This window comes from Sinohyriopsis cumingii, chromosome 13 (assembly GCF_028554795.1).
Source record: "Sinohyriopsis cumingii isolate HCF-2022 chromosome 13, ASM2855479v2, whole genome shotgun sequence".
Taxonomy (NCBI): domain Eukaryota; kingdom Metazoa; phylum Mollusca; class Bivalvia; order Unionida; family Unionidae; genus Sinohyriopsis; species Sinohyriopsis cumingii.
The window spans coordinates 32,579,098-32,595,050 of record NC_142973.1 but is presented as its reverse complement, the minus strand read 5'-3'; the positions used below and the strand labels follow the sequence as shown (position 1 = coordinate 32,595,050).

The window sequence follows — 15,953 nt, the reverse complement described above, 5'->3', positions numbered from 1 at the left end:
ACAAATTAGACCCATTGGCTGAGGTATAATGGTTAGTGCGCTTCATCATGGAACCACATTAGGATCATAAAATCACCCGTTTCTGAAGAAATGATACTTTTGCTTTCATGAATGACATTGTACATCGACACGTGCCAAGAAACGCATTTAATATATAAATCTTTCCCCTTAAATCTTCACTCAACTGAGGAATCGTTATCAAACCAAATTTTGATTTCGTGATTGGTAACAAAACATACTTTGGACATACATTTATATCTGTGTATATCAGCTGCTGGACCAGTAGCAGTGGCATGCCTCTGAATATTCAAGGGCAGATAACTGACTGCTAGTCCTCGATGAATTTGCGTACTTTTGTTTAATAAGAGAAGATACTGGGAACCCTCTTATTTTGAAAATATTTTACACAAGTTTTGACTTTCTCATAAATATCCTTTCTTTTAAACTTACTTTTTTGCTTCATTGCATCAATTGAATTTATATAGTTTTCATCTGGTGTACTGAAATAAATTGGATTTGAATCATTTAGAACGTAATTCTTATTCTTGATTCAAGCTTGTTGGGTGAGTGATTATTATTTTAAAAAATATATAGTTTCTTTGCAAAGTTTTAAATTTTTATACATTGTTGTTGCAATAGCAATTGCTGAATTCCGTGGCTATTCTCTGCCACTGACACATTGGTCAAGTAGACGATATTGTTTGTCAAAGATGCAATAAACCATATCAACTTTCGCATACAGATAGCTATTTGGAACACTCCAGGGTATTAAAAACATCAAAGGGATATAATAAATAATGATTGCTTATATTATCATCCATTTGGTTGTTACTCAAAATATCAGGTCCTTCTTCCAGAACAGATTCCCACTTGAATATGTGACATTTAAACTTTAAGACTATAATTTTTATCTTATTAAGTGTCATTATTTAACTTAGGAAAGAGTTTTGTTAGGATCTTTCTGAAAAAATATATAGAACACTTCATGATATTATGCAGTAGCCCACAGGACTAGGTGGCTTTAATATATGGTAGCCCAACCCAGCATTTTGGCAGCATCTTGATTCTGGGCACAAAATTATGTTGGACCTTGAAGAGAAAGAGCAATTTTTTTTTGGACAAGCTTTCAAGAAATTTGTAAAGATTATTGAAGCTGTCCTGCCATCTGAGTGGGCTTTCAGCGTCAGTCTCTGATTTGTATGGTAGCCTGGAGCTTCTTGAGATTGTCTTCTTGATCATGCCAAGACTTTTCCTTCACATTTTGATAGCATTTTTACTGGTTTTTACAAGTTCCAAGCTCTGCATACTTGATGCTGGCTTTACATCCTAAAAGATTTCAGAATCCATAATCTGTCAGCTGCAGTTATATGCTTTCTTAGGAGAACCAAAATTCTTTTATGCATCCTGCTGGTAATTTATTTATCAGTGGATGGAGAACCTTTGATTTTTTTGTATGCAGCCTTCAGGTAATTTTTTTTTATCACTGTAGCCTTCTGATTATGTTATTGACATAAGCAAAACTCTATAAAATATTAGAGGTGCCATTATAATATGCCACAGCATTCAAGATGCTGTTGACAAATAATGGTAATAGCTGTTACTTTTAAGTCCAGTCCAGTTGCAAAATGCACAGACCCTTAATGTGCCAGCAGATCTTGGTCTGTGCAGTTTGTTAGGAGCACACATTAGAATAATCAATATAGACCATTTTGCAATGGCAGATCAGGGTTTTTGTTATTTGCAGTGTAAGCCAATATGTATAGCATTGGTTTTAATCCCATATGAAATAAAACAGTAAAAAAAATCAGCATTATTGTTGTGTTGGAATGTTTTATATTCTATTTTTTAAAAACAGCCACCAAAATCACACCATTTTCATAATGTATGAATTGTTGATATTAATTGAATTAAACTATGATCAAAATTTTATACTACATTAACAATTCTTTCCTCAAGGCTTTTTTCCCCACTTTGTGTAGCAGGTCTCAGAATCTTGATTTCATAAATTTGTAAGATTATGAAACAACCACTCCCCAACATAATGACATTTTTTGCAAGTATATTTGTCAGTTTATGAACATGAACGATGTTCAGCTCATTGCAATTTTTAATTTTTTCTTAACATTTGTTAAATTATTTGGACTTTTTTGCAGAGAAACATTTGCATGATTAAGCAAAAACATCTTGAGGTAGACAGATGAAATAAGAAATTTAGAAGGCATGTTTATAACTTCCCTCCCAAGGGTGGGAGACTTATTGGTTTTGTGCTATCTGCCCAGCACACTTTCTTGTTAGCAAGAAAGCTGAAGAATTATTAAGCCAAACAAGACCAAATTTGATATTTATATGCAGTGAGTGACCTGATTAGGTTCTTGTTACTGCTGCCTCATTTTCTGCAGACAACAGGTAATCATATAGAGGTCACCTTAACAAAACATACACCTGATGCATGCAGACATTTTCATGTAACTCAGTAGTGGAACTCAGACAAGGGCCTCAAGGGAGAATAGTCCTTGACTAATGAGTCACCCTCTGTAAATAAAGCATTATTATTATTATTATTATTATTATTATTATTATTATTGCCATCAGAATTTCAATTTGAAGAGATAAGTTCAAGTACTAGTATTAGTTGAATTCAACCTTATAATTAGTAGACCTCACAGACACCAATATAGGTTCATGCTCTTGCGACCTTGGGAATTCCCAGTCCACTTATTTTTAGTAACCTATCAGATAAAGTGTTGCATTTCATGCTAGAGTTGATGATCATTTTGAAATGTTACATTCTAAATAGTATTCTTCACTTTTATAAATGTGATGTTTGTAGTTTGATTGGTATATTGAGGAGTCTCAGAACATTACCTCTTTGCAGTGTCTGTCTTGATTTTAGTTAGATTGAGTTGAAACCAGTTAATAGTTTGCTCGACAAATTATAGATCAGATCTTCTGATTGATTTTAACAGAAACATTGTTTGTTTATAAATCAGACCTATGTTTCCCTAAGCAGATGAGTGGTCCAATCACAAATTACTGCATCTAAAAGGGTCAAAGAGTTATTGAGCATGGTATGAGCAACAACATATTTTAGGGCCTAAATTAGATAGAATTTTGTGTTGCATAGGAATTCTTTAAATTAAGCAGCACTATCCCTCGAAATTGCCATTTTATAATTTTGAGTTTAGAGGTATCTTTTTATACCCCTGAATTCTAAGCTATGATTTCCGCTGTCATTAGGTTTCCTTTTTTTTTTGGACACTTGGGTTCCATTTTGTAGCCAACAAATCCAAGAGAGCATTTCACACATCACGTCCCTACATATCAAGGGAAATCACTGCTCTGTTCTTTTCAGACATAAAGTGATACCCAAATGATAACTGATTATTTGTCCACATGTGTGTGTTCGATCATCTGTGCATAAACTGCATTTGTCTCCTTAGATATCATCTCATTTTGGTTGCATTGTTGCCTGTAAATCTTGATGTGTATTTAGTCGGGGAGTAACATTATGGGATATCCTCCTGGCTCACTTTTCACTTGCTGATTGTCAGTGTAAGCAATGCTTGACCTGTTTGCAGCTTTGACTGCTCTAATCTGTAGGTCTCTCTCTCATTTTTCAGATGTAGAAAAAGAGGGCTTTTGTCGCTCTGAGAGTAAATTTATATTGCCAAGTTCTCTGATTAATTGTGACACCTAATTATTCATGCCTATAAGGTAGGAGGTAATCTAGTTAAAACAGATTGGGGCATTTATAGGGGCAGGAGGTAATCTAGTTAAAACAGATTGGGGCATTTATAGGGGCAGGAGGTAATCAAGTCAAAACAGATTGGGACATTTTTTAGGGGCAGGAGGAGGCGGTTATATTTTAATGAGTTTTGACAGTATCTATATTTGATACACACACATAGCCCCCAAATAATGTATGTATGTTGGTTTTCATAGCACTTTTAACACATTATTGGCTATATCATGGTTGGGAAAGGGAAATGGGAGCTAAGTGCTTTTCCCAGAGGATGCTTATGTAGTCAGACCAGGGTTAGCCTGGGTGGATGCCTAACCAGTGACATGTGCATTATGAATCCAATGGTTTACCAACAAAATTACCACAGCTCCACCAAAATAATGCAGTTTATGTTTTACATCAAAATTTAGGCATGTCATTTTTAATTAGTGCATATGTACCTACCTACCTACCTACCTACCTACCTACTAGAATATTTCCGAAGTTGCTAATAATTTTATTGTATGCAGCCATCAACAGTGCATGCTGCCAGGATAGATACAGAACTAGGTGGATAATTACATTTACAAATATTGAATTTTTTTAAAAACCTAGAAATGTATAAATATTTACCAACTAAATTACAGTTTTTCTTCCTGGTCTATCATATTGCAATGCATGCCCTCTCAATACATTGGGGATATCTAATTAACTGGAAAATGCATTGGGGATATCTAATTAACTGGAATACACATTTAGATGTGCTGGTAATGGTGCATATGCAGAAATACAAACATCATTTCCAGAGAAATCTAGTGCATTCAGAAATTCAGAATCACACATCTTTTTGCTACTTTCCCATTTGGAAATGTTTTTTAGTTCCTCATCTAAATTCTATCATCTTGTCATGATGATTTGTGGCCATGATGAGTTTAAAATGAAATGGAGCATTTAGAAACAAATAGTTCTTCAGAGGCATTCTGCTTCTGCTTGCATCATGCAGGTTTATACAACACACCCATACATATCAGATCCCTTGAAAGAGGGTAAACCATTGCTGAAGGGAGCATGCAGTATCATTTTCCATTTAATGTGAAAATGACACTGAGAGCAAATAAAAGGTAAAGTTTGAAGTTTCTAGCCTCCAGTAAATGTTGTGTTCTTTATCCCCCAATGTAATAATTTATGAACTGCAGGCTTCTGTGGCATTAGTTCTACCTGTTGACAATTTAAGCAATTTGGTATGGAACTGATGTGTACAGTAGAGTTGAAATCATTCTTTGGTTTGAGTATCTGATTCCTGCAGTGCCTCTTGATCATGCTAAGATGAGATGGAAATGCATTTAAGTAAATGGGGCATGAAGGAAAACCAAATTTGAAAGAATGCTGACTTGGCCTGCATCATTTCTATAAACAGTTTGTTTGCCAAAGTAAATTTCCTCTTCCCTCTTTAAACTTGTGTCTGGCAAGATAGATTTCTTATCCACACCCTCACCCATAATGGTGTAATAGGAAATGCATTGCACTTGAATAAATAAATATTGCTCTAAGAAAAACCTTGACTGAAAAAGAAAAACCTATGGTCTAATCATGTATTCTGCCATTGGTTTTTTATTAGAGATGGCTTTAAATTTTTTAGTACATCTGGTCAGTTGTATGAAATATTACATGAATGGAAAATCTGCTGTCATCATTTTTATTTTATTTGAACAAAATTATCATTCCAGGCTTACTTTTAAAAATAGTTTTTGGAAAATCTTTCTATATAGGTTTGAATGATTATTGCTTAGCATTAGTTAGAGATTATCATCAATTTGTGATATATTAGTAATGCCTGTCAGTCCTTCTCTCTGAATCTGTTTTGGGGTTTCCATGTGTTAAGTAGTTTTAAACAACATACCAGGACCAAACATTGTGGATGGATTGCACTAGGGTCAAGGAAGAATCCTTTCAATTTTGGGGTTGAAAGGTCAAATATCAAGATCATGGTGATTCAAGGAACATAAGAAAATTGGATGTCTGCATAATGATTTCAGTTGTAGATCACATACTTTCGCCAAATTCGGTGGATGGTTCCATCTGGGTAAAATATAAATTTTGATTGTAGTTAAAATGGTCAAAGGGTCAATGTCACAAAGGATTTAAGTGTGGTTTCTGAAAAAGAACTTGTCTCTAGACATCTTTATAGTTGGCATGTACTTAGGACAAGAAATAAATATATTAATTTTTGGGGTCAAAGGATCAGAGGTCAAGGTCACAAAAACTACACAAGAACTAGAGAAGAACAAAATATTCTGTACAGAAGTCTTGAAGACCAGAGATTTGTACCAAATTTTGATGGCATGAAATTGGGCTGGAAGATCTTGTTGATTTGTGGGTCAAAAGGTTAACACCACTATGTCATTTTCACATAACATAAACATTTTGTGTATATAATAATTTAGTTTACTAATGACATATTGGCACCAAGTATTCCAAGTTTTCTCGACCTGTTATGGAAAGGAAATAAGCTGTTGATGTTTAGACAAGATATTTAAAAGATCAAGGTCATATTGAGCCTAATAGAGAAAATATATTTTACATTTCAGCTTGTATTCGATACCAGTTTCTTTCCCTAAACTTCTTAACATAATAGTTTGCCTTTTAGGGGAAGAAAGGAGCCAGTAGTGTTTCAGGTGACAAGGCCATTGTGAAGGTTACCATGATCCATTAGTGAATATTGTTTGAATCAAGTCAAACATTATCTTCTATAGCCCATGATGTAAAACTATGCAAGTTTTTACTATGCCATTTACACTACTCTTGATCCTACATTCTGGCACATGTGTTGGCAAGTAGACTGATGTGAAATGTTACAAGATCTTATCTCCAATGTAAAATATCATATCCGTTGCAACGTTTTCCAATTATCTCTTATTCTTTGCCAATCTTGATAAAGTAGCTGCAGTTTTAGATGAAAATCCTCTCTGACAGTTCAGTTGCCTGGTTTTCACATGTGATTTATTGCACATTGCTTAAGTGATGGGGAAATGAAAGATAAATCGTCTCAGATATTCAAAACTTTTGCAGTGCAGGAAAATTTCACTTAGATTTCAGTAATATGAAAGAAAATTTAAGATAATTGAGGCAGGGTTTAAAAGAATGTTTTGATTGGTACTTAAGCTTGGCTTCTTCTATATTTTTGTGGAATGTGAATTCTTGGAATATATAAGCACTGCACTGTTCCCAAAACAACCTTCAGATTAGCTGCTTGAGAGTATTTAAGCGGTACTTTTCAGTATTTTAGTTGATGTTAATTTATCCAGTTCAGATGTTTAAATTTCCATGATAATTATTTTTAATTAAGAAGCATAAGATGCCTAAATGAAATCAGCAATTCAGTTGTAACAGGATGAAGCTGGTTTGAAATTAGATTTAGCAAAGACGTTGAATGAAATTTAATGAATGAGTTTTTTTATTTGCTGTAATTGTGTGATGAATGAATCTGACACCATACTCATGCACATTTAATTCAACAATTGATTGAACAGACTGATGCACACATGGTTAAACAACGAATATAAAAAAATGAATTGTTCCTAAATGGAACTAGTCAGAACAGGTAACTTCAAGGAGTAATCAAAAGAGAATCAACATATAAACAAATATGATTGATATATGGATCTATTACAGTCGGTGATCGGTTTATTATTTTAACACTAATTAATGTATAGATTGTGTATTAAAAAATTGAATTCTGTACATGTGTGTTTTGTCCACAAGTAAGATGTATGTATTATTGATTTTCACTTATATAGCAGTATTGGTTTCATTTATATAGTAATACTGAATGATATTAATTCAAAAATGGAACATGGTGTCCATTTGACCATCACAAAGTGTTTTGGTTCCACAATGCTCAGTGAATGGTCTGTACATGATCCTGTCAAAAATGGCTACACAAAGGGTAACAAGAAAAATTGAATTATGTATCTGTTATTGCATCCTGTTGTCCTAATATGGGGTTTTCATTTGCTGTCTAGTTGGTCCTAAATGAAAAGGGTACCAATTTGACAACCATGATCATCTTGAAAATCTTTTTATTGCTACTCCTCCTGAATGGATGACCATATCAACAATGGGATTTTGTCAAAAGACTTCTATTGATGTGTAGTTAGTCTTAAATATAAACAATGCTACTCTCCATGTTGGCCATCTTGAAAACCATGATATTGCCAATCCTTTATATATATAGTCATATGGACATGGTTTTCACTAAAGTCTTGCTACAGTGTCTAGTTGGTCCTAAATGAAAACAATGCTGTTCTATCTTCTAAAATGGCTGCTTTGATGGCCATGTGGAAAATCATTACCTGTATATGGCTACTTCTTCTGAATGGATGGTCTTGTTAACATACTAGTATGGTAATATGTATCAAGTTCTGAATCAAGGTGGTGTGCATGTGCCCTCTGACATGGCACCATTGTATAAAAAATATTGTTATCACTACTGTGATTGAATGGGTTTACACTAAAACACTCTTGCAATATTTCATTTGTTTTGAATGAAAATGGCACTGATCAAATGCCAACATATCTCTACTTTGTGGAGTTTTAAAAACCAAACCTAATTCACCTTTAGATCAAATCTGAGGTCATTGTTTGGAATTTTCTTGTACATATTGAAGTGGATTATTACCAGACCTTTTATACAGTAGCATTTAAATGAACATGTTAATAGTCAGCACTTTGACATGGATTTTAAGGTCAAAAGGTCATGACATGGATTTTAGCTGCAGTGCTTGTTCACATGATAGTACAAGTATAATGGATTATTATGAAACTCAGTTTTTTCATATAACTGATGAATACTTCAAATATGCAACAGGAATAACTTTTTACCCTCCAAAATATCAATTAAACATTTAACCAAACTAGACATGCAGGTATATCGCGTCAGTGTTCAGTGAGTTTCAGTTCATGACCTCAGTGTAAAATGCTATAACAAAATTTACATTGCGCTTAGAGGTATCTTGTGAACATGTTTAAGTTTCTCAAGAATACCAGAGATGGTTGCAGTACTCAGTAATTAAAAAGAATAAAAGGACAGAACAAAATTATTGTTTTGCATTCCTGGAATTTTTTTCCAGGCATTAATGCATGAGTTCTTTTTAGGGATGCTTGTGTACATGTGTATTGTATCATAAATAGTAACATAACATGAACTGATGCACTAGATTTCATAAAAATTCAGAAAAATTAAGGAATTTTTATAAGAAAATTAATTAGTACAGTGATGACAGCAAAACGTAGTGCTGGGTCAGTCTTTCAGTGAATATGTTGTGGAATGTGTCTGTAAATAATTTTTTTGCCATGTTTTATTTGAATGGATGATATCTTTGTGTAATTTGGATAATTGACTGTACCCTCCAAGAAGTTTCTTGAAAAGAACTTGCTGGTAAAAAGAGGCAATATATATCTGCCTGTCTCCCAGCACAAATGAGATTTTTGTTCAACAAAAAGCTTTTGTAGAATGGTGCTTGCTGTAGATGATAATGATAACTTTTTTTATTGCATTCTTACTCTCACCTAGAAAAGAAACAGAACATCCAATCCTGTGAAAAAGTCATTAATGTTTATACTTACTTCTGTCTGATCATACAAGAAACATATGGAGTGGCAAGTTATGCCATTATATGCAGTGTTGTGTCTGTTAGGAGACTTTTTATGCTGATATATTATCTGGGAAATAACTTGATAAACTGATGTATTGATGGATCAGAAAATTGGTGCTTTGTTTCAGGTCAGCACTCTCTTTTTTTCTCCCATTTTGTTGGAGTTTTTTTTACCTTTTGTTTTCTCGAATGAAACTGGCATGTGATGAACAAAGTTTGATTTTCTTGTTGGTTTCCTCAGGCTCTGGCTCACTGTACATATTCAGACAGATAAAAAGTTTCCAATTATTACTGATTCTCTGTCAAAAATAAGTTGGATTTGATTTCTGGAGGACATGCAGAGAAAGTTTAGCAAGATATAACTCATTGCCAATTTTTTCTTCTTCTTCTTCTGGAGATGGAAAAAAGAGGGATGTAAAAAGATACATTGCTATGAAGTCAAATTAACAGTAGTCACTTGTACCAGTTTCCAGATTCCTGTGTGTGGTGCAAGCTTTCTGTTAATTTACTGTGTAATCAAAATTAATGGTACACTTTAGTGGCCTACTTAATGCCAGCCATAAGTTGTTTTATTGTGTGGCCTACTGATTAATCCTGTTGCCAGTCAAAGGTTTTATTGTGTGGCCTACTGATAAATCCTATATCTGGCCATAAGTTGTTTACTGTGTGGCCTACTGATCAATTCTATTGCCAGTCATCGGTTTTATTGTGTGGCCTACTGATCAATTCTATTGTCAGTCATAGGTTTTATTGTATGGCCTGCTGATAAATCCTATGTCTAGCCGTAAGTTCTTTATTGTGTGGCCTACTGATCAGGAAACATTTTAGAAAGAAGATTAATGAAGTCTCATAAAGAAATTATTTTCATCTTAAAATAGCTACAACTAAATATTCTATTTCTATTTGGCATGCAGTAATTATCTTCAAGAAAAACTCAGTCAATTAAACATTCCTCAGTTTGTAGTCAAGCTTGTAATTATTTGCTGTTGCTTAATGTAGATTCCTCAGAAATTAGTTTTGGAGACAGGAAATGCTGATTTACATCGCACATAAAATGCCAAAAGTCTAGTTATTTTAATATAATTTTACCTCATTATAGCTATCTTTTTGTAGCCATGGAATATATCACCTTATAGTGAGACGATCTTATAATGAATTGCATTATACATAAAGTACTTCCTGAGTATAACACTGTCCATTGGAGCCATAGAGTATACCACATCATAGTGAGACTGCCTTACATTGTAGTACATTATATATATTTAACTACTAAATAATTTAACAGGATGCATGGATATGCCATCTTTATAAAAGGAATGACATTATAATGAAAGGTCTTATTATGAGGGATTGCTGTATTTCATAATTAGATTTTGTCTGAATAATTTATTACTTCAGAGTTCATTGAGAAAATGTTTTGATGATACTGCAGCAAATAGTATTGAACCTGCAACCTTTGTTGTTCCTTTTATTTAAAACTTCTCTATGACATGTCATCCAGACCGTAAAAGGAACCTTGTTAATTTGAATATTTGAATACTGGATAAAGAACAATTAATCACGTGTTTAACAATGAGCATTGTATTTTTTCATTTACATTTGGTTAACTTGTTAATTTATTAATTTTGTTGTGAACCATCCATTATTTGATTGTATGCTGTAGTACAGAGATGTATTAAATACCATTAGAATATTTGATTTGATTTGGTTTTGGTGTTTTATGGCATAGCAACAGATGCATATTATTTTAGTGTCAAGGCATTTTTAGAGTAAAGAACCTTGCCCAGGGGATAGTCTATACTATGTTGCACAAGTATGGATACATGCTAATTTCTAAACAATTACACCCAAAATTCAGTTGAAAAATCATGCATCATATTTTCAAGATCTACCTTTATTTCTTCATTATATAATTCTCCTATGTTAAACAAATTTACCCTTTGTTTTCAGTGGCAGAATTTTACATAGAGTGACCCAGTAGCTAACAGTTGTATTGGATATGTTAGATGTTCAGAGCTTTGTTTTGTTTGCTTCAGGACACTCTCCACAATGTCCAGCTGACCACTTTACATGCTGGAACCAGCACTGTGCACGACTGGAGTGGGTTTGTGATGGAGACAATGACTGCGGTGATGACAGTGATGAACTGATGTGTCGTAAGTACATAATGAATTATCTTTCAGTTAGGTCAATAATGGATTGAACTACCTGATTGAAATTCATTATTATTTATTGGATCAGGACTGTAGGGATTTGAGACATTTGATTGGTCAGTTTATGTCCAACCTAAATTTGAGCCAAGCATATAATTGGATCAGGACTTCAAAGTCTAGACTTTAGTTCTGGTAATGAAATTCAGGACAGTTATATAAAAATAAAAATGCCTTGTAAAAAAATTCAGTTAGAAAATAATAACTTTTTATGAAACAATAATTTTGAGTGAGATGGAATTTTGGCAGATGACGAGGAATAGACACTTGTACCAGTCATGTAAACCACTTAGACCTAGCAACATTTTACTTTTGAGTGTTCTTACAAGAATGCCAACACTTAATAGGAAAGGAAATTGTGATTCCAAAAAGATATGACTGATAATTCTTGTAATCTTGCATTATGTAACAGTTTTGCTTTGTAGTTAAATTGTCTGTTATAATAAAACCTGATCTCATTGTATTTACATTGTCTTTTGTATCAAAACCAAACCCAGATCTCATAGTGGTTGCAGAGTCTGTAATAACAAGAACTACTCTGGATCATTTTGTGGTTACAGTGTCTTGTCATAACGATACCTGGTACAGATCTCATTATGGTTATAGTGTCCGTATTAATGACATCTGATCTAGATGTCATTGTGGTTACAGTTTCTATTATCATGGAACCTGATCTGGATCTCATAGTGTTTACAAAGTCTGTGATTATGACACCTGATCTAGATTTCATTGTGGTTATAGTGTTAGATATAACGACACCTGATCTAGATTTCACTGTGGTTACAGCGTTAGATATAATGACACCTGATCTAAATTTCATTGTGGTTACAGTGTTAGATATAATGACACCTGGTCTAGATTTCATTGTGGTTACAGTGTTAGATATAATGACACCTCAGATCTAGATTTCATTGTGGTTACAATGTTAGATATAATGACACCTGATCTAGATTTCATTGTGGTTACAGTGTTAGATATAATGACACCTGATCTAGATTTCATTGTGGTTACATTGTTAGATATAATGACACCTGATATAGATTTCAGTGTGGCTACAGTGTTAGATATAATTACACCTGATCTAGATTTCATTGTGGTTACAATGTTAGAGATAATGACACCTGATCTAGATTTCATTGTGGTTATAGTGTTAGATATAATAACACCTGATCTAGATTTCATTGTGGTTACATTGTTAGATATAATGACACCTGATATAGATTTTCTTGTGGTTACAGTGTTAGATATAATGACGCCTGATCTAGATTTCATTGTGGTTACATTGTTAGATATAATGACACCTGATCTAGATTTCATTGTGGTTACAGTGTCAGATATAATTAAACCTGATCTAGATCACGCATTGTAATTGCAGTGTCTGTAATGATAAAACCTTATCAAGGTTTTATTGTCGTTACAGTGTTTGTTATAATGAAACTTGATCTAGATCTCATTCTGGTTACAGTGCCTTTTATAGCAAAACCAGATCTTGATCTCACTTTGTGGTTACACTGTCTATTCCAGATCTCGAACTTGTTTCATGGTTTGAGTGTCTTTCAGAAAGAAACTTGATCTAGATCTCATTCTGGTTACAGTGCCTGTTACAACAAAACCAGATCTTGATCTCACCCTGTTATAACAGAAGCTGATCTGAAGCTTACATTGTGGTTGCAGTGTCAGTTTTAATGACCTGATCTAGGTTCCATTGTGTTTACAGTGTCTGTTATAACAAAACCTGATCTAGATCTCCTTGTTAAAGTGTCTGTTATAACAAAACCTGATCTAGATCTCCTCGTTACTGTGACTTAAAATGAAACCTGGTCCATATTTTGCATTGTGGTTACAGTGTCTGTTATAATGAAACCTGGTCCATATTTTGCATTGTGGTTACAGTGTCTGCTGTAATGAAACCTGGTCCATATTTTGCATTGTGGTTACAGTGTCTGTTATAATGAAACCTGGTCCATATTTTGCATTGTGGTTACAGTGTCTGTTATAATGAAACCTGATATTAATCTCACATTTCTTGAAGTTGTTTAATATATCAAGGTAGCTACACCAGTTGATTTTTTTTATAAATTCGCCTTATTTGCACATTTACAATGGGTTTGGTATTTTTGCAGATATTTCTGGTCATTTTGAAATTTATGGATTTTTAAAAAAACACTTTTCAGAAATGTTAATAGCCAGTACATATGAAAATGTGTTTAGATTTGAATTACATGTAGGTTGTGATTTTAAAGTACCTCTAAACAGCAGGTTACATTAAATATTATCTGTTTTCAGAGTAGATGAATTTGCTTTGCCCAACTGTTCTTAAAAGAAAATGAATTTTACATGCAGTGGCATTTAAATTCTTATATACGCCTGCCATACAGCAGACCGTGTAATGTTATGATGTTATCTGTCTGTTTGTCTTTCTCTCAGTCTTTACATCTGTTCTCTATTTTATTTCTACACAATATTTTGAGTTCTCTACCAACTGCCATTTTGAAACTTTGTAAGTACAGTAGCCCATTTGGGGCAGGGAAAAAACCTCTTGAGTTTGGGTTCAGAAGGTCAAAGGTTATAGGGACTGACAAAAGGATAACTTTACATACATTAATTTGACTTGTGTACTTGATACCTTGACCAAACTGAGTAAATGGTTTGCATTTATGATAAGTACAGCACATTTTTTGGAGTCGAAAGATCAGAGAGCAAGAGCACAGTAACTCGAAGAAGAAAATGGTTTCCATTCAATATGGTTATTTCATTATCATCTTCTTTGTCCAGACCTTCATTATGTCTTGAATTTGAGATGAGGAAGGCATTTATTTTGGAATCAGAGGTCAATGTCACTGAAATCGCATGAAGGAAGAATGATTTCCGCAAAACCTAACAGATGGCATGCATTTTGAGACAAAGAAAATAACTATTGACTTTGGGGTGTAAAAGGTTCTTGGTCAAGGGCTTTGGGACTCCAAGAAATGACATAAAACCTATGCCACAAATCACTGCTAGACTTTGTGGATGGCTTGCATTTGAGATAAGAAACACAAGGGGTCAGAGGTCAAGATCGCTTGTACTAAAAGAAAAAAAATGGTTTCTGCAAAATAATTTGACATAGTGGGTATATTTTGTACCATTTATGGTAATTTTGTTTAATTTTGGATTTTTTATGGAATTTGGTTGAAAATTTATTTTATTTTCATGAAATGTTTGTGGTCACCCAGAAATAGCATTGTCTCCTTTTCATGTCATCACAGCCCCTAAGAACTGCAGCAGAGATGAATTCAAATGTAATAATGGGAAGTGTGTGCTTGCCAAATGGAGATGTGATGGAGATGACGATTGTGCAGACATGTCTGATGAAAACTGTCGTAAGTAGCTTTTGTGAAGATTATGGACATGGAAACTAATACTTAACATTGATACTTCTTGCATGTAGGGCCAAGATCCAAAACTTTATAAAATTGTATGTGAGTCCCACAGGGCTCTGGTCTGGAGACTTCTGTTGCAGTTAATTCTGGTTGTGATTCCCACAGGGCTCTGATCAGGAGACTTCTGTTGCAGTTAATTCTGGTTGTGCTTCCCACAGGGCTTTGATCTGGAGACTTCTGTTGCAGTTAATTCTGGTTGTGCTTCCCACAGGGCTCAGATCTGGAGACTTCTGTTGCAGTTAATTCTGATTCATGTCATATTAATGACCATATCCAGTCCAAAGCCTTCAGATCTGAACAGTAGTCCTTATACCTCAAACATCAAAATATAAATGTAAAAGATTGGCATTTAGTGCTAAGTCATCCCTGGCTTTCTGATTTTTGTGAAATCTTTCAGACCTTATTATCAGATATTTATGACCGACTCAAGTCATATATTGCTGCTGTAATATTTGTTTGGGTTGATTCGGAATTGTTCTCATATGTGGTTAAATTACTTACGTAACCCAGATGATGAATGTATTGGTCATGTCATATGAGTGTGGTTCATGTTTTGTGGGTTTAACACCGTTTTCAGCACATGATAGGCTATACATGGTGGCCAGTTTATTTGGTGGAGGAAGAACTTAGGCAAAACCTTGGAAAAACCACTGACCCATGGGAAGCTACTATCAAGGTTTCTTTTATATCCACATTGGCCAAACTGAGACTAGAACTCGCACAACAAAGGTGAACATTCACTGATTTGTAAAGGTTAACCTCTTAGACTACTCGGCAAATTATTTGTAAAATCTTGTTATCATTACTCAAGAATGAATGGTGATTTTAGCATGGGGTTTTCATGAAAAGACTTCCTATCATGTTGGGTTTGTCATAAGTAAAAATGGTATCAATGTGACTTCCAATATGACCATCATTATTTCTCCTAAATGTCTGGTCTTTCACC

The 15,953-nt window shown here is 34.0% G+C and overlaps 1 protein-coding gene across 1 annotated transcript in view; it reads left to right on the top strand.

Annotated features, from left to right (window-relative positions):
• The window catches only part of LOC149785160 (low-density lipoprotein receptor-related protein 4-like), a 172,658-nt gene that overhangs the window by 83,568 nt on the left and 73,137 nt on the right, over nt 1-15,953 (top strand). Inside the window, exons 3-4 of the mRNA XM_089978939.1 lie at nt 11,412-11,531; nt 14,834-14,947. Coding sequence (XP_089835065.1) covers nt 11,412-11,531; nt 14,834-14,947 — 234 coding nt within the window. The remainder of the gene's footprint in view (nt 1-11,411; nt 11,532-14,833; nt 14,948-15,953) is intronic.